Source organism: Monomorium pharaonis, chromosome 3 (assembly GCF_013373865.1).
Source record: "Monomorium pharaonis isolate MP-MQ-018 chromosome 3, ASM1337386v2, whole genome shotgun sequence".
Lineage (NCBI taxonomy): Eukaryota > Metazoa > Arthropoda > Insecta > Hymenoptera > Formicidae > Monomorium > Monomorium pharaonis.
The window spans coordinates 28,113,083-28,138,959 of NC_050469.1; the positions used below are offsets into that span (position 1 = coordinate 28,113,083).

At 36.9% G+C, this 25,877-nt stretch overlaps 3 protein-coding genes across 6 annotated transcripts in view; 1 reads left to right on the forward strand and 2 right to left on the reverse strand.

Annotated features, from left to right (window-relative positions):
• The window catches only part of LOC105827823 (calcium uniporter protein, mitochondrial), a 55,607-nt gene extending 46,451 nt beyond the window's left edge, over window positions 1–9,156 (reverse strand). The window contains exon 1 of the mRNA XM_028189343.2: window positions 8,813–9,156. Coding sequence (XP_028045144.1) covers window positions 8,813–8,911 — 99 coding nt within the window. The 5' untranslated portion in view covers window positions 8,912–9,156. The remainder of the gene's footprint in view (window positions 1–8,812) is intronic.
• Window positions 9,157–9,820: 664 nt separating this feature from the next.
• On the forward strand, window positions 9,821–13,565 carry LOC105840243 (putative ammonium transporter 1). Its single transcript, XM_012687129.3, has 3 exons — window positions 9,821–11,359; window positions 11,656–12,451; window positions 12,716–13,565. The coding sequence occupies exons 1-3, from the start codon at window positions 10,649–10,651 to the stop codon at window positions 13,234–13,236; spliced, it is 2,028 nt and encodes a 675-aa protein (XP_012542583.1). The 5' UTR covers window positions 9,821–10,648; the 3' UTR covers window positions 13,237–13,565.
• An 86-nt stretch (window positions 13,566–13,651) lies between these two features.
• The window catches only part of LOC105840233 (bifunctional heparan sulfate N-deacetylase/N-sulfotransferase), a 266,600-nt gene continuing 254,374 nt past the window's right edge, over window positions 13,652–25,877 (reverse strand). For all 4 annotated transcript variants that reach the window (XM_036283750.1, XM_036283751.1, XM_036283752.1 and 1 more), the window contains 8 exons: window positions 21,504–21,847; window positions 20,716–21,004; window positions 20,116–20,244; window positions 19,669–19,851; window positions 19,368–19,588; window positions 19,007–19,285; window positions 16,786–17,083; window positions 13,652–16,708 (listed from right to left, as the gene is read on the reverse strand). In XM_036283750.1, coding sequence (XP_036139643.1) covers window positions 16,598–16,708; window positions 16,786–17,083; window positions 19,007–19,285; window positions 19,368–19,588; window positions 19,669–19,851; window positions 20,116–20,244; window positions 20,716–21,004; window positions 21,504–21,847 — 1,854 coding nt within the window. In that variant the 3' untranslated portion in view covers window positions 13,652–16,597. The remainder of the gene's footprint in view (window positions 16,709–16,785; window positions 17,084–19,006; window positions 19,286–19,367; window positions 19,589–19,668; window positions 19,852–20,115; window positions 20,245–20,715; window positions 21,005–21,503; window positions 21,848–25,877) is intronic.

The following is a 25,877-nucleotide window of genomic DNA, read 5'->3' on the forward strand; positions in this document are numbered from 1 at the left end:
ATTTTTTTCTGTTTTAATATAAAAATATGTATTTTTATTTAGAAAAAATGTAAAATTAGAATATAAAAATAAAGAAATAATAATAGCGTTCTAGATATACGCATACCTGATGGCCACGATTTAGTCTCGATGAATTATCTGAAATTAAAACTAAGCAATTTTTTTCCTCTACGTTTTTATTACTTATTATTTTCGGATCACAAAAGAAATTTTTTAATTAATTTATTTTTCGCGAAACTGCACACATTTAAATTAAAAATTGCGTTTTTTTAAAGATCTTTGTTATAATTCAAGAAATAATTGTTAATCATAAAAAGCACCTATGATCCAATGTCAAATATATATTATTAAAAACTGATTTAAAATTTCATATTAATCGGACAAATCATAATAATTTTTTTAAACAAATATATTTTTTAAAGTATATTTTTAAAACAGAAATGTTATATATCTATGTCTTTGAATAAAAGTTTTTCATAATGTAAAATAAATACATTATTTTTCGATCCGCTAGAATACTTTAATGGCAATAAGTATAATTACATTTCCGACTTTTGCCGACAAGTTCATATCAAAGTTAACTTTAACATTTTGGTCTCCGTCAAAGATTCTTGAATGTAACGCAACCTATTTGCTAAAGGTCTTTGCCAGTTAAATGAGACATTGTTCGCTAATGTTGGAGCACAAAGCCGAATAAACAAGACGTCTCAATTAAAACTGGATTAGCATGCTATGTGTGACGTAATGACAAGTGACAAATGAGATGGATTCTATTTTCATTCTATATATATATTCTGATATATATATATATATACTCATTTTAAGCTTTAATTTATTTAAGGGAATATAGGTATACACAATTTTCATATATAATAAATGTATCTTTTATATTAATTATTCCTTAATTTGTTTGATATACATATATACATTTAATTAAATTAAAATAATTAATATTTACTCTTTGTTTTAACTTTAATCATTTTCATCATTTTCATCATTTTCTGCTTTGCGAGTTTTGCAACAATTTATATTTTGCAAAGATCAACTCCAAGGATAAATTGTAATTTGAGATTATAACATAAAATAAAGTGCGTACATATTTTTTATATAGCGAAGTTTTGTTTTGCTCATATAAAACAGCAATAGAAACCTTTTTCCCCCGTAACATAATATATATAGAAACAATGCTTAAAATATTGAAAGGCATGTAGACTTTTATCAAATTGTCTGGATAAGAATTTCCAAAAAATATGTATTTTTACATCTTGTAGGATTCTAATAAAATATTACGAGATTTGGTTCTTTTACGGAGACTGCTCGCTAGCAATAAAAATAAAAGTCCTACAGTTCAGTCTTTGATAAGGTTTGTCAAGATAAATGACCTTTATCTGATGTACGGTTAGTCCAATAACAGCATATTTATTTCAAGTATTTTGTATGTTTGTGAAAAAAGCACGGATGAAATATGACTTCAATAAAGTGTAAAATGCGGGGGAGCTACGACAATGCGAAGCGATTTAAACAAATCGTGAACACGAAGAGACTAACGAAGTGCTGGTTTATGTGCGAAACTTCAACAAAAACAATACGAGAAAGTAAAACGCTGTATTGTCGGAAAATAGACGACTGTTCATTGCAATGAAACTATATATTTATAAATATTTCTTAAATAAAACCAATTTTTGAAATCTATTTGAAAGAGGGATCTCTGTTTCTTTTTGGCTCATTACGCAGCGTCACATTTTTATAAATAACATTCTAACAATAAGTAACAGATATTTCATAACATTGAATTTGAAATAAATTTAACAACACATTGATAAATAAAGTCGCGTTAAATTTTGAATTAAAAATTGATTATTAACAAAGTTATTGTACAAAATATAAATAAAGGCCGTAATCTCATTTTCTTTTCTATTATAATATAATATATCAAAATATGTGTATACAGAGACGTCAATATTTTACTTATAAGATTGATCATTTCCGTTCCAAGATCAGCATGTAATCTTTCAGCATATGTGAACTTGATAACTTCGAAAGGAGAGTTTACGGCACTCTGTCTTCATAAAATCGTTATTGCCATTCCAGAGTGAGATGTAATGTATCTAAGGTGTGAGGTCTGACCTATACCGTATATAATGGATAGGCACATAAATAATTGAGTAGACAGTTGTAAAAAATTACTGACGACCGAAGAAAATGTAAAAAAAAGAATCAAGAAAAGACATTTGAAATTCTTCCATAAATTTCTTTTTCCTCTCTCAATCTAACTTTTAAATATGCAATGAACTTGGTCGGATGTTTCAAAGACTTGAAGGTGTTATGGTAAAAACCTAAACTCTGCGGTCCGTGCGGTCGTACGAGTTTTCGCCGAATCATCTAGTAGGTTAATGGAACAGTGCGGAAAGTTTCTGTAACTTTAAAGGAAAAAGGTAATAACTCCATTCCGGTTATAAAAATACCGTATTCATTTCACCTACTCGGAAACCAGTTAATCTTTGCACTGGTATTTTACCTCGTCGAGAAGAGTAATTAATCTTTGTGCTCGAACACTAGAAAATATTGATCGATATTAGCAAGTACGATTTAACCTGGGAAAAATGTAACATTTGTGAGTGACATTTTCGCAATAACTGCCGCGTAACATTTTGTTAAAATACGCGGATATAATTTTTCGGATTCGTGATGTTGATTGAAAACGAATTCGGGATCATCGTATATTGCGATGAATCGACAACTCGCGATGCAATCTGTGTAACTGTACGCTGTGTGAACATTCGTTCAAATTTTACAATTTAAAACTAAAAAATGGAATTAATCCTACACTAGAAGAGCCAACGATATGGAAAACAATATCGCCAATATTCTAGTATTAACTACAAGTTTATGCCCTAAGAGAACGCATTGCTAGTAATTAATTATTTAGAACATTAATCACACCTATATACCTATAGTCAAATTATTGAAATGTTCATTTCACACCGATTTCATTTACAAACCAATTTACAGGAAATCTACAGCACATTCCGATGTGTTAAGCTCGGTATTGTTATTTTCCTATTCTATTGATTCTATTCACACTTAATTAACTCTAATTAATTAGCTAATTCATCTCGTTAACCTAGTCAATTAACGGTGTTATAGACAATTTCGTAAATTGCGAACAGCTTGCACAATTGCTCGTCATATTTTTTCCGAGAAAATACGAAACACAATAAAGAGCAATAAAGAATAAATCCTATATACGGCAATTATTGCACGAGTTTCGAAAGAATTTATGTACATATGTCACAAGTCTGCTTTAGAAATTATATTTTAAGTTTTACATTTTAATTTCGTGAAAAATCAAGCTATTTCGAGAAATAGAACGAATGGCGTTACATTCGCATACGGATGCTTTGGCGTCAATGACATCGCGTATGACACGCCTCGTCACAACCTCGAGCAAGTCTGTCACTTAAGGTGAGTCAACAAATTCATGCGGATCAGCTGTTGTTACGAGGTGCATGCATCAGCATCGACGAGAATAGGTGGACGGAAGATCGATCGGTTGAAGTTGCCTTGCGCTTGTCGCCACGATTGTCACTATTCAAACATGGCACAGCATATTGTTCAGCAAAATACCGACGATTGGCCCCGATGGCAATTTCATCGAAGCGCATCGCGCAATCTAAGCCGAGATGAGTAAAAAGAAAAAAGAAATTCTTTCTATCGAATTAGAGAATTGATTCATTCGGTTTCGAAGTAATCAGGTCGCGCAGTTTTTTGCGGTCCATCAATTAGTCGGGTCTCGTTCGTTGTGTCGTCAATTTCTCTCCGTGCGGGACGACAAATGAGAAGAGTACGTTGGGAGTTCGTGCCTCTTCTCCGAGAAACGGCAGTAACGTGCGATCGTTGCGAAATGCGTCAGGTGATGTGTAAAGAGGTTAACGAGAATCGCGACGGCTGAATGAAATACCGAGAGATAAATTTCTTGAAAAAACAGTAATCAGATAATCTGACGTAATGCGCGTATCGCGACGCGATGATGAGTCATTGGAGAACGATATCATCTCGTATTGATTTTTTACAAATTTGCATTTTACACAGCGCTGCGTTTACACGATATCAACGATGAAGAAAGTTTGACACTGACGTATTTAAACACGCCGCGCGTTACTCGCGAGCGGTTCCCTTCAAGACTCGATGAGAATTTATGATAGACTTTAACACCGGCTGGAAGAAAGCATTAAAGAAAAGCCATACGAAACTTTTTACGAGCCTCTGTTGTGTCATTAAATTGTAATAATTTGTCTTCTTGACAACAATTGAAAAGAAGGAAAAAAGAGATTCACGGTTAAAACTTATTGAAACTTTCACATTATACGTCTTTCGAATTGCGCGTGGATCCGTAATTGAAAAACTCACAACAAACAGATCTGGTTTCTACGAGACCAAATTCGACGATGGAAACTAGTTCGATCTCCACGTCATTCGAACGATGACGCCAGAGTCAGTTATATTTTTGGTACGATGATTTAAGAAATTCCGAAAAAAAATCACGTCCCACATACAAAGCTGCTTGCTCCGTTTCTAAAAAGTCAACCTCTTGAAAATTTTACAGCCACCCCTAGAGACCAATCTACAATGTCTACAACTTTTTGTCTCCTGTCTTTTTTTCTGTTAACTTTTTGCTCCCTCACACAAATGTTTTATCGAAATTGGCAAGATTAAAGTTGACGAACTACGAAAGGGACGTAAAACATGTGTGACAAGAAAAACGATTATCAATAAAACAGTGCACAAAAAGCAAAGAGGGCAAAAAAATAAGAAACATAGAGCAAAGAGAATATTGTAGAAGAGATTTCGCTTCTACAAGATCGTCCAACGACGATCAAGGACAAGACGTCCAGGAACGTTACCGAGGTCGAAACAAGTTTCAGGAACGCGATATATTTTCGGTGTGACGACCCCGAAGAACTCTGAATATTTAAAAGATGCCGCGGGAGACTAGCAACCAGATTTATCTCCCTTGACATTTAACTGAGGGGCACGAGAAAGGCGCGTTATTGACGCATGTGTAGGCACTCGTCAAGCACCTCTATGCTTTACGAGCTCCTTCACGAGCCTGAGATTCCCGACAGTTACGGCACACCATTCGCAGAATTTCTGAATCCTAGCCAGATCATCGACACGAAGCGGAGTCGAGTCAGATAACGCGAGCAACAGCATTCTTTACGTCGGAATATGACATATCCGAGGCTCTACGTATTTTTCGGTCCGCTTTAATTACATTCCACTTTTTTTACTTTATTTCATTTGTTTTTTTTTTTTTTTTTTAGAAAGTCAACTATTGCACGGAAAGGAACTACTCACACTACCACGCATGTGTGTGTAACGTGAGCGTTCTATTTATTCTGCATTAACTTTGAATTTAATTAACGTAATTTTCGCTCATTTTAAATTCCACATTTTCATGCGATTATTCCGAATCCGCTGGGATTCAATTGTTATATTCAATCAGTGGCTCAGGAAAAATTCATTCTGGAGTACTGTAATAATACTGTACAGTACAAAAATAGTATAGTGGTAAATGCGTACTATTTCTAAGTGTGACAGGATGGATCTGTCGGAAAACGTCAACGATGCTAATTGAGTATCGTTGAAACCAAAGCTGCGTTTCATCCTCACGACACATCCAGTTTAGAGTGGTGCAATATGCTTGACCTATATTTCTTTCCGTTCTTTCCCGGATCTTCTCATTCGTTTAAACCGAGATATCGCGAGCTTCTCCCTGCGCATTTTTAATCCGCGAGCTCGTACAGGTAACAACCGAGCAGCGAAGCATATAGCTATTAGCCGGATGAAATATCTGGGCGACGGTCGGTGCTTAAACGCGACACCGTTTGATTTACGACCAGCATAGACAGTATCTATCTTTTTCGTCGCGGAGAAAATATTTTTCTCTTCCAACGGCGACCGACGACGATGCGAGAGATACACTCGGGACCGTTCAGCGCGGATATATGGAAGTTCAAGCTTTTGTACCGAAGACGCGCCGGTACATCCCGGGGAGGATTCATCGAAACCCGCCAGCTCGGTCATCGAAATAGCGACGCCTACATCGGGAACAAGAGAGCATTGTTCACTCCGAGCATTCTATTAATTGGATGTCCCTGCGTCAAAGCTCACAGAACGAGGAATTGAATTTTCGATTATATTAGCTCCAACTCCGAAAGCGCTTGGGTTATACATTTCGGCAAAAAAGAAACAAACATTCGATTATGTTTGATAATATTTATTGTTGATTCTATTTGATAATGATGACTCGTTAGAAAGCTTGACTACACAGACAAAACAATATCTAAAAGATTTGTGAAAGATATACACATCTTTTATATAGTGATCCAAAAGATGTGCAATTTGAGATATTATTTTAAATATTTGGAGATGTCTTGAAAATATATTTTAGAAATATAAAATATATTTTATGTGACAAATATCTTAAAAATATCCTTTAAGATGTATGAGATATAATATATCTTTCAGACATCTTCTAAAATTATCTTGGTGATATCTCTTAAAAAAATATCTCTTCAAAATCCAAAAGACCTCGTTTTTTCTGGGTTGCCTCTTACAATTAATTACCTATTTCGTTTCATCACGGCATAAAGTCGTTTATTTACTCGTATTTTTTTTGCATTTTGCTCGATAGGAGTTTGCGAAGGCGGTTTATTTTAAGCTGAAAAGAATGTTAAAAATCGATTGACAGCGTGCTAAATATAATGCAACTGTACAGATGTTGATTTAATTTTAATAGCTTGGATCGTATGTAAAATTGACATTCATTAAATTGTTATATAAAGAATTAATTAAATATTCTATTCTGTATCTTTTTCATTCTACGTATTCTTTCATTATATAATATCTGTCTCATCTTGATTATTTTCCAATTTAAAAATAGATACTAGATTTGCATTTCACCTTTAACACAAATTAAACTATTATGAAACTTTAGAAATTATATAAATTATAAATATATATTATATCACCTGTATTAATGACATTTTAATACATCATATTTGTTTGTAAACGCGTATCTTGTAATCACAAAATATGAAAATGTGAATATTAATGTAACATTAAGATCAAAATAATCTAAATAATTCAAATATGTTTGCATATCAAAATTAAAATAATGAGAAGTGGAAGTTACAGAATTATTTGTCTCATTTCACGTATGTAATTCAGCGTTACGCTAATAAAATGTCGATATACTGCAGATGAGATCTGCGCAAGAAAAGCGTGCGCGGACGCGTACGCATTGAAATGCGTGTGACTTGCTTCTTATCTCATAACCGCATGATTGCGTGGCAGTAACCAAAAGAATGATAACAATTTATTAGCATGAAATTTTGCATACATTATTCGTATATCTTTCATGGTGATTAAAGAAACAATGGCCAGCTTACTAGTTCCTTTTTGTTGCAGAAAATGCATAAAAATGATTTGACTGTGTGAATATTTACCGTCACGACATCGCAAATATATGTCCATGCAAATGTGTAGAAACTTAGAAGTCTGCTCCAATTTTTCCGAATAATGGAAAGCAGATTGTCCTTTTACTTTCGTTCGCATACTCGCTCGCATGGATAACTAATGCGCATACTTATACAATGGAAAACATTCTTCGACTTTATTAAATTTGAAATTAAGCAATCCTTTCGGAAATTGATAGAAGATCTATCTATCATTATGAATAATAGATTTCTTTTTACCGCAAGCATGACGTTATAGAACGGAAATAGTTTTTCAATATCTTTCCTGATGATATGACGAATGTTTCTCGCTACGGCAGAGAAATGTTTACTCGCGTTATCGCTGAATAATTATCAAATTATTCAAAGCAATTACATGCAGGTCCGTAGTAACGTGTGATTAAATAACAAACGTGCGTATCTCGCTTTTGTGTCATTTTTTTAATACTTTGATAATTACGAATTCATTCCTTTCCCTCTACAATAAATTACAATAAATGTTTAATAAGGTCATTAGCAATTAGCCGAGCTCGAGTGGTGACCTGCGTTCGACATCACGGAATGTTTAATCAGTTAAATTATAATGACAATTTAACTGATCAAATTTAATCGTTGAATTTCATATAATTAAATCTCCCGCGAGAGGTAGCTTTCCGAAAGAAGAACAGACGGAATACGGAAGTAGAATCTTCTTTCTCGGAGCACTCTCTCGGGAAACGCTTTGCGCCGTTCAAATCACGGAGTGCTCCTCGCTTCATTCCCGACTACCGGTTTTATTAACATTAGGTTTCCCCTGCAGCAGGTTTCCCTGCAAACTCGAGAGACAAAGAGAGACGCGGTGCCGCGGCGTCGAAGGCATCGCGTGCCATCGGAAGGCGCGCGCGTGCGATAAAGGCCCGGTGAACGTTGCAGCACACGCAAGCCGCTCGAAGGAGGGAAGTGCACGCGTATACATATATGTATAACTTGCACTCGGGTGGGAGAGTGGGAGAGGCAGGATCTCGGTGACCCTCTCGTAAACTCGTTATCGCAACATCGGAGTAAATGGGACACCCGAGCCCGGCAATATCAGATTAGATTTGATCACGCGTATGTTTTCAAAACAAATCGAGAAACGCTGCCGCTGCCGGCTCCGAGATAACCGAGATCCTTGTCGCGCGGTTCGTCTCCCCGAGGGAACCAGGAAGGATAACGTTTCTTTTTTTCAAAGCGAGACGGAAGAGTTAGCCCGGGGCTACCGCGCGGCCCCATGCACGACGCAGGTGTGGTTCAACGTGCGCGCTCTCTCTCACCTTTTGGCATCTCCTTGTCGTGGCCAGGCAGGACGAGGCGGTTAGCACGCGACTCATCTCGCACCACCTCACGACGAGTACCGCTCGACACGCTGCCATTTCGCCGCCGCTGCTGCGTCGAAGGACCGCGGGCGCACGACGCTTTTCCCCCCCGAGTATATACACGCGTGGCCCTGTCACCCGTCGTCACGCCGTTCAACTCTTCCCTCGCGTGCACGAGTCACTACAACGGGAACACAAACACCCACCTGCCAACCGCGTCGCGCGGCTTGAGCAGACCGACGACCGGCTACGAGCGACTACCGTGCCGCGGCGGCGGACGGGCGGCAGCATCGCGAGCGCGCGAACCCGAGACCCCGACCTTGCGGCAGCTGGCGACGTGACATGCGCGCCGCGCCACGCTCGACGCGCGATTGGTCGAGCGGCGTCGACGCTGTTACGCGGCACGTTTGGAACCGGCGACGACTCCAGAAGAAAGTCTTCCCGTCGAAGACGTCGCTCTGGACGGAGACGTGTCCCGTTGATCTCGCGCACACATGCGCCTTTCTCTCCCATCCACACGCGCGAGTCTCCGATGATTCGGTCGAGATCTCCTTCACGCGTTCCTTCTTTCTTTCCATTTTAGGAAAACAAAATTTTAAAGGAAGGACCCTTGGAACAGAAACGTGCAAAAAGAGTTCACGTAAAAATTTTACACTGAAAAAAGACTTGGTTATAATAATTCAGCCTTGGTCAAAATTATCCAAAACTTTAGTGAAATAGTTTTACTAAATGTAAGATAATTATAACAAAATAATGTAAATTATAACAAAATGTTTATAATTACAATATTTGTTTATAACAACCAAATATTTCAACAATACCATTACTAAATGCATTTCACAGGTTTATCAAGAATTTTTTTTAATGTAAAAATTAATAGAGTCAATTAGCTCCCGGTAAATTAAATATGAAATTATTTATGCGAGCCGCCGCAAAATAATTTTACTGCCTTAGAAGAATATATATACAATTATTTATATTTATTCATTGAAAAAGGAGAATAAAAAAGGTTCGTGTTTTTACGTCTACTTCATATAATAAATATGAAGTAGACGTTAAAATGTTTAATAAACGTTTTTGTACTTTACAAAAACGGATCAGCTAAATATTTTTCAAACGTTTATTAAATAGTCTGCTTGAATTTTAACGAGATTCATACTTCAAAGTTGAACATGTCCTTTGTAGTTTTAAATCGTTATATAAAAGCAATCTTTTTGCTTATTTTCAGGTTGATAAAAATTAAGCTTTCACCTTATATGTATAGTTATGTAGCAGATAAATTTTACATTATAACGCTTTTTTCTAATAATATATTATACTATGTATTAGAACTGTATTATACTAAAATTAAATCACTAAGTTTCTTAAGGCATTATATATAATTTTAAGTATATATTTTTATGCTAATGCTCATTTTCAGCGTCAAAAGATGTCATGTGATCAAAAATTGACAAATTAGTATCTTTATTTTCAGTCACACAATGTTTTTTTGACGTTGAAAATGAGCGTCGAGCATCAGCGTGAAAAGTTACCTCAATTTTTATAATTTTTGAAACAAAATCAAAACTAATCGAATTATGTGAGCCAATCGATTCAATAAAACAATAGACAATCAAACTGCGCACGCTATTTCGTTCACCTCTCGTTGCTCCCATACTCCAACCTCACCAGTAACACCCTTGCACGGAAAATGTATCGAACGTTGAACAGTATCTCAATCACGGCGAATGACAATATGATAACGTGACAACCTATAGAAGAGATCACCCAGAAGAACACTCCAGAGAAGAGAGAATGTCGTCCGTTAATAGAGACTATTTTTACGAAAACTATTACGATTACGTTCAACTTCGCACGTTCGGCAACTATACCGATGCCTCCATCACGCATCTTCACTGGAACTCGCTGACTCGCCTCGTCCTGACAATCCTGCTGCGCATCGGCTTTGTCCTCGTCCAGGTCGGCGGCGTGCCGGTCAACAACGTCAATCTGATACTCCTTCAGAACGTAGTTGATTTGTGCTGCGTTACCGTCATGTACTTCCTGACGGGTTTCCTAGTCGCCTACAATGGCGACGTCGCCGGTTTGATCGGCGCGGGCCACTGGATCGGTGATCCAACGATCGACAAGAACGAGGCGATCGTAGGTTGGCAAGCAGTGGCAATCGCGTCGGCGATCTGCACCACCGCTGTCGTAGGTAGGATGCACGCGGCTGGATATCTGCTGGTAGGTGTCCTCTTGTCGGGCCTGATTCAGCCGTTGATTATACACTGGGCGTGGATGGGATGGATGGCAGAGAATGAACTAGGTGAAAGGTCGGTGGCCTTTAAAGACGAAGCTGGAGCAGGAGTGATCCATGTCGTCGGGGGACTCTCCGGCCTGATCGGGTGCATCGTTCTCGGCAGAAGAATGTTCAAATTGAGGGATTTGGATGACGCGAGTATCACCCCTGGTTCCGCCGGAACCGTTTTTGGGGGTCTACTATTGATCCTCGCGGGGCTTCAAGTAAATAGCATTCGGCTGGACTCAACTTCGAAATTACCAAATCGATAGAATAAGAATTACACCATTTTTATATACAATTTGTTTTATTTCTAAACATCTCGCAGTTCGGAAAAAATTGACGAAATTTTTAAATTTATTTCAATTATTTTATGATCATTACAAAAACCGATGTTTGAGATAATTAAGCTTCTTTGCGATAAACTTGAGGTTTCTTAGTGACAATTTATAGATAATCAGAATCTCATAGAAACCGTCAATCGCTCATCAATTGTGTAGAATGTTATGTACATTTGCAGGGTTTGTGCACGAGCACGCACGACCACGGCAAGTATCGAATGTTCACGACACGGGATCCGTCGCACGCGTACGTCAACAATTTGCTGGCCGCGTCCTCGTGCACATTGATAACCGTGGCTCTGCACTTCGTCCTCGGCCGTGAGACCTTCAATCATTGGACGCTAATGAGATGCGTTCAGGGAACGATCGTCGGCGTGGTAATGGTCTCGGCCGCACCGAATGATTATTCGCCGCAAATAGCTATCGCATTGGGTTGCCTGGGAGGCATCGTGTTTCATCTCATCTCCACGTGGATTTTCCGCAGCGCTCTAGAGGATTATTGCAACGTTGTAGCCGTGCATCTCGTTAGCGCAATCCTCGGGAGTGTTCTTGCCCCCTTCGGCGCCGCGAACACCGGAGAGGATACTGTGACGATATTATTGAGTTTCTCCTGGCAATTAATCTGTTTGGCTACATTGCTGGCTTTAGTAGGCGCAGCAATGTTGCTAATCTTCGGTATGCTGGAGTGCTGTGGTATACTCCGTAATAGGTCGGAATGCCTAAATCACGCACGAGCTAATGCTGCCATCGACAGAGGCCCATCAAGATCGTTTCTGCAAAGATTCTTCTCTCCTGATAGTGGTTGTTTTTACCTGCAGCCGAGCTCGACCTCTAACACGGAACGTCATCCATACGTTGATTCCAGATTTTTCAAATATCAAGAAGAGATAAATAAGGTTGAAGAAGGAAGATCTACCGCCATGAGTAAGCCAGACATGAACGTTGGAATTGAAGATAAGAAAATTCAAACGTCAGGTCGGTAATATTTAAAAGCATAAAATACTCATTTTAAACATTTTTTTGCTATCTTGACTGAATAAATTTTACGATCACAATTTATTGCTAAAGAATATTTTCACATTTTATTTGGTTCTATTGCATTTTTTAATCTTTTGTTTGTTAATTATTAAAATAATTTATAAGTATGTAATTAAAAAGTGAAGTTTATAACTGAAAGTGAAATATGTAAAGAATAAATCGTTTGCAATCTCCTCAATAATGAAAATAATATATTTATAGGAACAAGAGTAAAGAAAGCGAGGCAAGTGCATACTTTATCTGGGAGTACTCCGATGATGATAGAAGATCAAGGTGGCACTGGTGAGCCGATTAATCTTCTGGAAATTGGAAGGAAAAGATTTCTTGGAAAAGAGATAAAATGTGCTCTAGATCCTATCGAAGAAATTGATGAGGAGATTTCGAAAGAATTTGAAGTCGAAGAAAATAGCATTCAATCTGGTATCGACGGGTGTAATGCTAACAAAAATCCAATCGCGACAAAATATTTTAACTCATCTGGAGATCAAAGGGACTTGAACGAATCGAAATATGAGCTTCGAAGAACTACAAAATTGATAAATTTACATCACGAATTTATTAAGGAAGATTTGAAAGTTGTATTGGGACCAAAACGCCTGGATTCTTCATCCAGCGATTCGTGCGATGATGACACTTTCTTTGCAAAGACGTCAGATGTGAACGAATCCATGAAAGAGTTTGCAGTAAACAATGACTCGTTGATCTACAGCGCAAATATATAATAAGTAACTGCGTTCCTTGCTGCCATAAGGAAAAATTTGATTCAAGCACGTAGAGATTATTAGGAATTTGAAAATAGTGAAGTTAATAGAACAGCTATATCAATATCTTGGAACTGGAATAATTCGAGATATTATGCAACTCTAAAGAGGAAAAAGACTATTGCTGATGCATCGTTACAAATTATTTTAATGTAATCAGTCTAAAATTGTTTCAGTTCCAGGATGTTGATATAAAATAGCATAAAAGTACCTGAAATAAAGAGAATTGAATGTATAATACAAAAGTATTGTAAATAAAACTTGTAAAATTAAAGTTAAGAAAGACATAATTCAAAATATGTGTATTAGAAAAAATGTATTATATATTGCATGGTATCACTTCAGCACACATCATCGTTTACAAAATCATCCAGTGTAGGATTTTTTGGTGCCTCTTTTATTAGAACTTACAGACTATTCGTACAATTATTACAGTATTTTACATTAGAATAGTCATAAGTTAAATAATTGAAGTATCATACACACATTCTACGCGCAGTTTATTTCATTTATTCATACAACGATGGCATTTTCTTTTCTCCTGTGGGCAGTCTATATTGGAATAAAATATTTACAGAATGCTCGCCATTTCTTTGCGTTTATACGCAAGCAAATTCGCACCCGCGAAATTTGATAAAGATCAGCAATATGTCACCACAGATTAATGATTAGTATATAAAATGTGTACATGTATGGAATGAGAGAATAATTTTTAATTCAGATATAAAATTTGACAGCTCTCAGATATTGATACTCTACGTAACTGTATTGCTTTTTATTTTAATTATTACCGTTTTTATAATCATTATTATATAATAATTATTTATACAAATAGAAAAAAATATAATGTAAAATGTAAAATAGAAAGAATAAATACACAACGAAGATCAGCGGTGAGATAATGCTAAATGTGGGCTAAATCTGTTTACATTTCCTGTTTACATGTGTGATTTTGATAAATTCCGCGGGGTTTATCACTTATCTTTGTCTGCCGTTAGGTTATTGTCAGGTAGTAGCAATCCGGACATTTGTTGCTACTGCCATACTGAACAAAATTAAGGATATTGATTCTAAAAATCCAATTTCGCGATTGATATATTATAATTATAATCATATATACAACACTGGTAAAATGGCACGATTCGACGAAACAGATCAATCAATTGATATTATCATTAGCAACTACTATTATAATACTAACAATAAACTTTGTACATGATTTGTTAAATGTTATATGGCATGGTTTTAACGGCAGTATAAAAATGAAAACAAGTTGTACAAACATAACAAAAGGTTTCTGTCTAAATATAACGTTATTCATATACAATATCCAATGTAATGGCATTATCAGAAACGTTTTTAATACGAGAAAACTAATACAGTGATAAACCTGCAAAAAAATTCTCTCCTGATCTTATATATTGCTCGTTTTGAACTTTTTCCTAACGGGCCGTACACACGATATTAGTACACTTTTCTGTAGAAAGTGTGGCAAGCAGATATTTATATGCAGATACCTGCCATGAGATCCTTAAAATCTCATAAATTCGTTATAATGTACAATTAGATATGGTCACAGATACAATCAGTATTATTAAAAATATTTGTACATACAGTTCACATAATTGGAGATGATATATATATATATTATACGTATAAGGGATAAATAAATAAAAAAAATATACGTATACAATAATCAGATCCTATTATCGCTCTTTTGACGAACAAATCTCCTTGGGTCAATTCTATGCATATTTTTTTCAAGTACAATAAAATAAATATTGTAAGTTACTAATATTATTTCGAAACAAAGCAGTTACACAAATGTATAATTATACAAGACTTTGTGTGTATATCAAAATTAAAAAATATATGTCCAAAAAATAATTTCGAAAATCACTGTATAATTATTTGGATTTACCCGCTGAAAGATAAGATCTAGTTATATTCTTTACAACATTTATAAAATCCACGATATATCAATGTACATAATACACAATAATCGTGAAATTATTTTCACATACGCATAATTTCATACAATTTGTCAGCGGGTAATTTGCACAGTGCGCCAAACAATTGTTTTTCAATTTAATAATCGCATGAGTTTCAACTCTGATAGTGTTGATTATTGCAGATGTTCGTCAAAGTATCAGAGATCAGCAAATTTTCAAATTCATTTCAGATACATTTAAACTGTCCGTTTCCTTTCTATTTTTTTTACATCTATATTAACATTAAAATAATGCGTTACATGAATGTACAAACGGACGCGATCACACATCTTTTATTGGCCTTTCCACCGCGGATACCAAGAATAGTATTGTCAAAATATACATAGATTTCTTGTCGTCATCAATCTTAAATATGTAACGAGAATTAATATACACTGTATCTCCGAAAATGGTGGGCTTAAGAGAAAAGCTCTCAAAATCCCGAAATCTCACGCTCATATGGACGATCCAATGATTGGTGCAAGAAGATTGATCGATAAACTGTCTAACTGAAAAATTACTCAGTTGTACAATTCATCGATAATCCATACACATTAAGAATATACGTTTCAAAACATCATGATTTGGACAGTCTAATATTAAGAAAATCGAATTTACACTTTAAAACATTACAATTCGCCAAAAAAGTACTTTTCAATATCATTCGTTACAACATTCGTATCGCGTTGATAGCAAAATTTATTTGTGCTCAGTATTAGACATTATTTAAAAAATTTTTACTCCAATAAACGTCTTTGATACATGAAATCTGTTCTTATGTCGTAAAATTTATAAAAACAAGTTTGTTTTTTATTTTATAAAGATATATATATGTATATATCTTTCTTTTGCATAATTTTCAATTCATATGTGTTGACCGTATTTTATTTTGTTCAATTTATGCATGAATAAATAGATGAATGCTTAATTATGATTTGCTGGTTAATGGCACTAGTGAGCAAATAACATTTCTAATATCTATATCGCGGTAACGATGATAATGATATATTAAATAATATACACAATAGCAAATAATAATAAAATAAATGGGATGATAATATAAAACTAGTATTATTAGCTTAATAATGATCGACATTTATAACTGGAACTTCGTAAAGCCGCTTATATGACTAGCTTTTGCAGGATCTCCAATTACATTAGGCCAGTCCACTGATATAGGCCATTATGGTCCTTCCCTCTGAGGATGTGGAATCCAGTGGAGTTTTTAATGTACAATTACTTTACAAGTCTTCCATTAACAAGCGACGTATCTCGCTGACAGCGGAAGCGAGCAGACGGGAAACATTAAAGTTTCATGTAATTGGCGTTTGCTAGGTCATCACAGTGTCGGTGAGGTCCTCCTTCAGCCATTGTGGGATCGTTCTAGACCCAAGCCGCTTTAATAATTTCACTAGAGCCGTGTTGTGAGATAAATAATATCTCTGCAAAAGACATAGCGTTTGATAATCAGATACGATTGTTTTATATGCCAAAAAAGGATTTGTTATAAAAGTATTACCTGTAATAATTTATACGATCTATCTTCCATCGGTGGGTATTGGCGACCTTTACTTTTGCCGAGACATTTAGTGCGGTCTTCATTCGTTACTTGACAGAAAAAACCCTTTTTTGGATCGTACCTCAAGTGCGAGGAATAATTGAAGGCAGGTGTTATTTTCAGAAATCGTTGTAATTCGTGCAGTGTTTCTACAGGATTTTGTCGTAATTGTTCACCATCAATAATGTGTAAGTGTTGCGGTACATAGAACGATAGCCATCTTTCTAAATGTTGGGCGTATTTTCCAGGATTTAAACACCTATGATTGAATGCAATATTATATTAAAACTTATGTTAATAGGTTGTAGGATACAAATTGCATGTTAAAATCTTACAATACTATCGTACTATACGTAAGTTTGATGTGCACATAAAATTTAATAGTGTACTTAAAGTTTTGTTTCTTTTAACCCAGTAAATACTAACTAATAGTAATATAATCTCATATTACAATTTTCTGTTCAATAATACAACTATTACGTGTGTCATGTACTATAGATTATTAAATGCAAAATTATAATATTGAGGTTGTATTTGTGGTATTTGCTGAGAAGTTAATAATTTGATTTATAAAGGTGTAAAATATTTAAATATCTTTCATAAATACATCTATATAAATAAAAATGTAAATGTTTGTTCCTCATCTAAGATCTCCGTAAGTTTTCCACCTTTGAAATTTTGACACAACGTTGCATTCGTAACCGAGTGTTCTTATGGGGTCTGATTTTGGAAATACCGTGTGTTTAAAAAATGATGGAAAATAATTTAAGTGTAAAAAATAGTTTTATATTAATATTATTGAAATTTTGACACATTGAAACGGGGAGAGACGGGGAGAGATCGGGAGAGACGGAAAGAGACCGGGAGAGACGGGGAGAGACGGAGAGAGACCGGGAGAAACGGGTAAAAACGGGGAGAGACCGGGAGAGACAAGGAAAAACCGGGAGAGACAGGGAGAGACCGGGAGAGACGGGGAGAGACCGGGAGAGACGGGGAGAGACGGGGAGAGATCGGGAGAGACGGAAAGAGACCGGGAGAGACGGGGAGAGACGGAGAGAGACCGGGAGAAACGGGTAAAAACGGGGAGAGACCGGGAGAGACAAGGAAAAACCGGGAGAGACAGGGAGAGACCGGGAGAGATGAGGAGAGACCGAGAGAGACGAAGAGAAACAGGGAGAGACCGGGAGAGACGGGGAGAGACGGGGAGAGACGGGAAGAGACGGGGAGAGACGGGAAGACCCGGGAGAGACAGAAAGAGACCGGGAGAGACGGGCAGAGACCGGGAGAGACCGGGAGAGACGGAGAGAGACCGGAAGAGACGGGGAGAGACCGGGAGAGACGGGGAGAGACCGGGAGAGACGGGGAGAGACCGGGAATGACGGGGAGAGACCAGGAGTGACGGGGAGAGACGGGGAAAGACCGGGAGAGACGGAGAGAGACCGGGAGAGACGGAGAGAGACCGGAAGAGACGGGGAGAAACCGGGAGAGACGGGGAGAGACCGGGAGAGACGGGGAGAGACGGGTAGAGATGGGGAGAGACGGGGAGAGACCGGGAGAGACAAGTAGAGACGAGTAGAGACGGGAAGAGACGAGGAGAGACCAGGAGAGACGGGGAGAGACCGGGAGTGACGGGGAGAAACGGGAAAGACGGGGAGAGACGGGAGAGATCGGGAGAGGCAAAGAATGTTTCTATTGTGTTTAAATTAAGATAATAAGAAAAATAAAGATGACTGTTATTTTGTTGAAAAAAGGAACTTATTTAAAACAGTCTTTTGAATGGATTTTTAAATCCATGGCAGCTTTTAAAAAAAAAAGTTAGAAGTACGTGAATAAATAAATATTAGATTTATTAAAGATAGATAAATGCTTATTCAAAAATAAAATAAAAAGAGCAACAGTAAAGCAAGGCTCTTGAAAGTAAACAACGAAAGCAAAGAAAATTTGAAAAAAAACGTAGCATAAGCAACGCGTGGCTCTCTATGGCAGAGCATAGCTAGTTATAAATAAATCACTCAATATCAATAGTATTTTAGAGTTAATTGAACCAGATATAAAGCTGTAAGAAAATATAAGCTATATAATTTTAGCAACTACTTATTAACTCTTGATTGCTATTACGAATAGCATCCATTATATTATAAGATGAATAGTCTTAGATAATCATTCATGTTCAATCATGTACCTATTTCTAAGATCCCGTAGGGGTTTCGGTGCAGAATCACTCGCTGTGATGACCGCATGGAAGGAGTAATTGTTCGCTACCGGATCTCCATGTACTCTCGTATGCTGGTACCATGAATAAGCGCGTCTAGCTGGAGAGAGTAGTATGGTGATTAACTTAGCTCTTGGTAGAAGGGCATGGGCTCTTCGTGGCACTAATTCTCCGTCAAAATAAGTGGCGGATTTTTCAAAGAGATATCGAGAACTCTCATTTTTTGATGCTGGAAAGAAGCTCATATACCTGAAAAAATTAATATGAGTCATGTATTTCTTCAACGTTGTAACAATAAATGCAGAATCTATATTGCCAATTGATTACTTACCAATCAAGACCTTTGTAATAATTCTTTCCATTAAAAAACTGTATCTCCTCAAAAGTGTCGGGGCTTGGTAAATTGCTGCTTATTGCTGGATGAATGGACAGGAATGTATATAACGCCGTGGTGCCTGTTTTTTGAGGTCCAATTACTAAAAATCGCGGTAGCTGATCACACGTTTTATTACGAGACCAAATCTTCTGATGTCTCTGATCATCGCATGGATTCTGTATAAAAAAAAGACATCGAACACTTAATGTGTTATAGAGAAACACAATCAAAGCTATCACATATTCAATTCACTCACTCCCCACACTGGATCGGCTTCCTCGGGATACAACTGAAAGTAACGTTCTCCAAGCTGAAGCGGTGGTGCACTGGATAGCCTTAAATTCGTCCAACACTGAATAAATTTGATAACTGATTCAAAAGTGTACAATGCCAGTCGATCGTTTCCATAATTCGACATATGTGTCATAAAAATATTTATCTAAAAAAAAAAACAATACACGTTTAAAATTATTTAAGTATTTGCACATATTTAAAAATGAGTTATATATGTACACATTTATTCAATTGATATCAAATTAAGGATATAAAATGTGTAAAAATATATCGAGTCAAAAATGATTAGATTGTGATGATTAAAAACCGTCAATTCATTATAGATGAAGCTATCAAAGATAAATACCCTTAATACGAAAGATCAAACGAGCCTAACAAAGATTGATTTCATAAGGGTTGGTTTACTCACCGGATTATATACGATCGTTTGGAAAAGTTCTCCGCCTTGTATCGACTCATCTAGTTTCTCCCTTCCGCCCGGATATCTTTCGATAAAAATCGTGTGAGTAAAAAGGCCACATGTTTGCCTCGGTAGGACCTTGAAATACACAGAAGGGACATTTTTATATTCGGCAACATGTACTATAATGTAATGATTTATTAGAGAATTTAATAAAATATAAAATAAATAAATAATATATATCACATATTCATTTTGGCCAAAAAACATAAAGTTTCGTAAAAGTTTAGATTCGAGTTACATATTGGATTCCGTGAAATAATATAATCGCACTTTACGCGCGTATTGGTAAAAAAAACCAAATTAGTTATCGATGGAATTTTATGACCGGTTACAGGTTTAATATTCATGTAAATTAGCGTGCAATAAAATCCAGATTTTTGTATTTCAAAAATTGCGTTAACAAGCCAACACTCAACCAAAACGCACAGTGGATATGTTATTTTCAGTAAAAGTTTGCACGCAACTCATATATTCATACATAGCATCGGCAGTGTTGGTTTAAAAAACATTCAATGACCATGACCAAAAGTATAATATATTTCGTACCATAATGTTACGATGGATAAAGCCGCGTCTCAAACGGGCCGGCCTTAGGTGTGGGTATTCTTCGGTGCTTGTGACTTTGATGTTCCATACCCGTTTCCACGCCTCATAGAGGCCTTCGTGGACCGGGTAAACGCCGGAGTGATGCGGACTTACGCTGTATCCGCTTCCGGTCGGTATACCGTGGTCCTTTGCGAATTGCTTGTTCAACGCCATGTCCAGTTGTAGATGAGTTACATTCTCGTAAAGATGCGGTTGTTGGTGATTCCACATGTGGGAAAACCACGTAAATCTAAAAGTAAATTTCCGATTACATTAGTAACAATTTTTACGAAACGTATTCAAGAGTCGCGTAAAATAGCAGTTTCTCAAAGTGCGTGGAAATATTTTTTGTATCTTTCTCGACGTCGACAACTACAATTAATTGCGATTGTGAGGCATAGTAACATTTTGTCGCAGACGATTACGGCAGCATTATAACAAACTGTTGCGTGACATTATACGATAAAAACTATGTTATACGACGTGACCATAAATTTAGTTTACATTATGCATTCTCTATGTATATACACCTTCAGGATAATAAATTACATAATTGTAGTAGTCACCGTTATACTTCTAATTAATTAAATTACCTTTAAAGCTACACAAACATTTCGATTTATGGTACAATAACACAATATTCTGTTGTTAAATATATACATATTAATATATACTTCAAGTACATCTCTTCTGGTTATGTAATGTTTACTAAATTTATGATTTTTCACGCGATTAATTTTCGGATTTACCTGTCTACGTTCTCCAGAAGCATGTCGTCCCCCAAATTCTCCTCTGGCGTCCCGTGATGAAAATATTTCCCGGAAAACCCCAAATTAAATTTGAATCCCGGCACCAAAGCTTGAATTCTCTGTTGAGTGGCTAGTAACGCCATTACATCATCTTTCCTCAGTCTGGTGCCTTTCTCGCCGACGAATATATCGTCGACGTCTACCAGGATCATACGATTTAAGCTGAGACTCAATTGCCCGTGAGATAGGTAGGATAACGAGTCCAGCAACAGCAATTTGTGCAGCCAAAACCGTAGGCCGCCGCCGAAAAGAACTCTTTGAATTCCGTCATATCTGCCGTGATCCTGTGAAATAAATACATTTTATAAACCAAAAGTCTTCATTTTTTTCTCTATCTAAAAAAATCCACGTTGTTGTTATCTATTTTTTACTGTATGGTATATAGGTACAATTTGTAACTCAGAATTGTATGCTCCGTGTTGCATCGTAAATAACTATTTTAATCACGCATATGAGAATGACTTCTCCTCCAATAACGCAGTGGCTATTCGTTCCGATTTCTTCTATTCACGTTCTCACGTCGCAGCGGTCGTTGATCTTAGTTGGCGTTTTAATTTCGGCGCGGACGTGCATTGGTTTCGGGACATTGTATACATGAACGCACACAATCAGCCGACCTAATCATCGCGCGTTAACGAGCATCGTTATTTTTCTCTCAATGGACTACGGCGAGTAATCGGCCACGTCCGACGTGTTAATTGCATTGTTCGACGGAAACTCTCCAGTAGCTCCGCAGCTTCGGCCATGAACTGGGCTTGTTAGCAGTAAACAACAATAATAATCTCACGGATAATCTCGTCCGTGCGAAAGGGTGAGCGTCGAGATAGATACGCGGATCGCACAGGTAGCCAGGTGATTAAATCAGAAGCCAATCAGCCGTGGGCTCATTCGATTAATGAGCGACTGCGCGACGCGCTTCATTTGCTACCATTGGAATCACCAATTTATTTCGTTTCGGGGGTTGGCCCTGCCATTGAATATCAAACGCCAACGGCATCGACGACGCGACAGAGATGGGCAAAAGGTTGTCGGGATATTTTTGAATCATTACAAACGTGAAACGTGTTCCGAGTATAACGAGTCAAGAGAATCACCGTGGGGCTTCAAAGTATTTTTTTTCCGAGCTTCTATTTATGAACTATTTATAGACGAAATTCATCGTCCAATTAAGAAAAAAATTCGATCTCATTCTTGTCACGTCATATAGTTAAGGTCTAAAAGTAGTAAGTACTAAAAGTGCCGAGGATATATAAAAAGTCATAAAATAATTGTATTTATTTCTCGATATAATTACTTTTTATTACATTTTAAGGAAAGATGTTTATTTTTTATACCGTTAAAAATATTTTGTATTTTTGTTCTTAATATAATTTTACATTGCAGAAGTATTACTTCTTCATCATTAGTAAGTTTTTTCCGCAAGTCGGATCATAATTTTAAAAATAAAAAAGTTATTTAGTTTTAATGATATAAATAATAAAATTTTTAGTAATGTAGAAAAATTAATTCATTATTAAAAAAAAAATTACAATAAACATTATATTAAAGAACAAAAATAATTGTTTTACTTTATCATCATTTTTACCCAAAAAATTTAGATCCTTACTATGTATAATAGTCGTACTACATAACGTAAGCTCAATTTTACATGGCCGCAAGGCATTTCCATTATGAAACTTTACTGTTTTAATCTTAACATAAAACGATTTAAAATTCGTATTCCTCGTTTAATACGTTCGTCTCTCTGATTAATAATATCGAGATACTCGATAGCTTTTGAGCTGAACTAAATTTGAATTCGAGAGAGTTTCTGAATATGTAAATATAAAGTAAAAAAAAAGAATTCGAGACACTTTTTCATTTATTCTTAAAAGTCAGTCGTATTGGTATACACGAAATAAACTAAATGCACCGTCAATTGGGACGGAAAAAGTTAACAAAAAGCTCTTTGCATATCTCATAAGCTCTGTACAGAGACAAAACGGTCGAGGGTGAGATATGCATTCCGGATAGATGGAAAAACGTCGCGCGCCGGAACAGAACGTGCAAAACATTGACAATACAGCGCGTGTACTCGTACTCTTCGTTACATCAAACGATATTTCGCGCTCCGTCCGACGAACGCCGTTTCTTTTATATCATCTGCAATTCGGCGCCTTCTTCGGGAGAGGAGTCTGCGCGTCCTCGCGTTTTTCCCGTACCACTGTTCATCTCCCACCTCTCTTTCTCCGTCTCTCTTATCAACCGTCCGTTACGTCCGGAATCTTGCAGTTGCGAATTCCTGCACGAATGTAAACGCCGGCCGGGACGGCTTTACGAATTGTTTCAGTTTACCTCGACCAACTGCGGATCTACTTTCTACTTTCCTCTTTTCCCCCCTTCTCCCTCTTTCTCGTGCCTTCCTCTTCCTTTTCTCCCTTTTCCCTTCCTTTCGTCTCCGTGTACGTGGTCACGAGCCGTATCACGGAAATTCCACATTTGTTTTCGTTTTCCGGCGTCGTCGCGTCGCTGGCAGAGCAGGAAGAATCACCAGGACCAGAGAGAAACGGCGGAAGAAAAAAATGTAGGGAGAGAATGAGAAAGTTGTGTACATATTTGCGATTTCTATTAATATAAGATTATCATTGAGAGAATCATATAATGAAAAGCAAGATCACGCATTTCTGATGAGGTCATATAAATATTAAATTCTCATAAAAAGAAAAAAACATCTTGAATAAAATAATAATATATATAATTCAATTAACTTTTCAAATACCTTTGTTAAAAAAAGATTTATATTATAAAAAAGCGAAGAAAACGATTATTTAAAAAAAATTGAAGATGTTCGAAACTGTCTCTTTCATACGTAATGGCAATTTTAATTCTAAAAAAAAACAGCATTTATCTCTATAAATGTTATCTCTTATTAATATATTTCGAATCCTTCATCTATTTAAAGTGGTAAAAAAAAACCTTTAAAGATTCATGAATATACTTGTAAATTTAAAGAACAAACGTTTGTGCTTTATTTTGAAATAGATAAGATAAACTTTACTTGAAGGAAATCCGTAAAAATAAAAATAAACGTTATATAATTTGTCTTTGAAATTTCAAGAAACTTCCACGGATAGAAATCGATCGGATACAAAATACTCATGTTTGTAGAGTACACATTAAATATTTTTTCTGAAAGTACTAGAAGTAGTGCAAAACGTGCACAGATATTTCTGACGTGACGTAGTATTTGATAATTATTCTCTAAAAATACATAAACCCTTATCACATTCAAGGATTAATATAAGAAAAGGGCGAGCTCGTTCTTATCATGCAAAGTTCGAGAGAGAAAGAGAGTCCGTGGAAGACTCTTCTTCTCGGTAGGAATACTCATACCGGTATGAGCGCGGGATAAAATCACACTGTGCGTATTGTTTCCTCCTTTTGTTCTACCCTCTCGCGGACGGTGGATCTTACACAACCACTCAGCTTCTTGTTTCCCGCACGGCTGCTCTTCCTCTTTTCCTCCCTTCGTTACACGCAACCGCAAAGCGAAGTGGCGCACCGGGCTAGTTTCGCGTTTCTATCCGGCTCCTTTTTGCAGCGTCGATATTTGAAGAGAGAGGAGGAGAGAGAGAGAGAGAGAGAGAGAGAGAGAGAGAGAGAGAGAGAGAGAGAGAGAGAGAGAGAGAGAAGAGGATGGCACGAAATCACCCTTCGACAACGCCCGAGACTGAGAGAGCTCTTTCGTAAGAATAAGATAAGAGCATACGAATACTGCGTCTTAGGATCGCGTCGTATAATTCTCTTACGGCGATTACTCCGAGTTTGTTATCGACATAATGGCAGGGCGGGATCATCGTTGAAAATTATTACGCCTCTTGCATCTCGCTCCGCAAACGACGGGGATCATGAACTCTAAAATTGCGGTATCCTCGCGATACCTGCGGTAATAAAATGAGCTCTCGTGAGATTCGCCGGTTACCGGTGAAACAAGAAATTTTGTTTTCCCAAACGTGCCCGTGCATGTACATATGTCGAGTACATCTACTTCGCGGATTGTTCGTGTATTCCTTTCTTCCTTCCTGCCGTCATACCTTTCCTGCCATCTCCACGGGGTTCTGGTTCCGTGCACCCTTTCAGAACACGAAGATCGTTCCGCGGAAATACCGCGTGCGTTTTCGTTTTTCGAGATTATCTTTGTAGCCGGGAAGATAAGAGCCAAGCGCGCACGAAGCTGCGTGAGTTAATAAGGGATTCCCAAAGGACACACTCAAAGCTTTGTGTAAGTATAATGGAGACTCCGGAGTTCAAAGCCGGTGTTCAAAGATAATATAA

Bases quoted from the DNA above. Each gene is read 5' to 3' on its own strand.
- LOC105840243 (XM_012687129.3), top strand. From the start codon at position 10,649: ATGTCGTCCGTTAATAGAGACTATTTTTACGAAAACTATTACGATTAC. The intron at 11,360-11,655 runs GTAAATAGCATT...GTACATTTGCAG, and splicing joins TGATCCTCGCGGGGCTTCAA to GGTTTGTGCACGAGCACGCA. The intron at 12,452-12,715 runs GTCGGTAATATT...ATATATTTATAG, and splicing joins TAAGAAAATTCAAACGTCAG to GAACAAGAGTAAAGAAAGCG.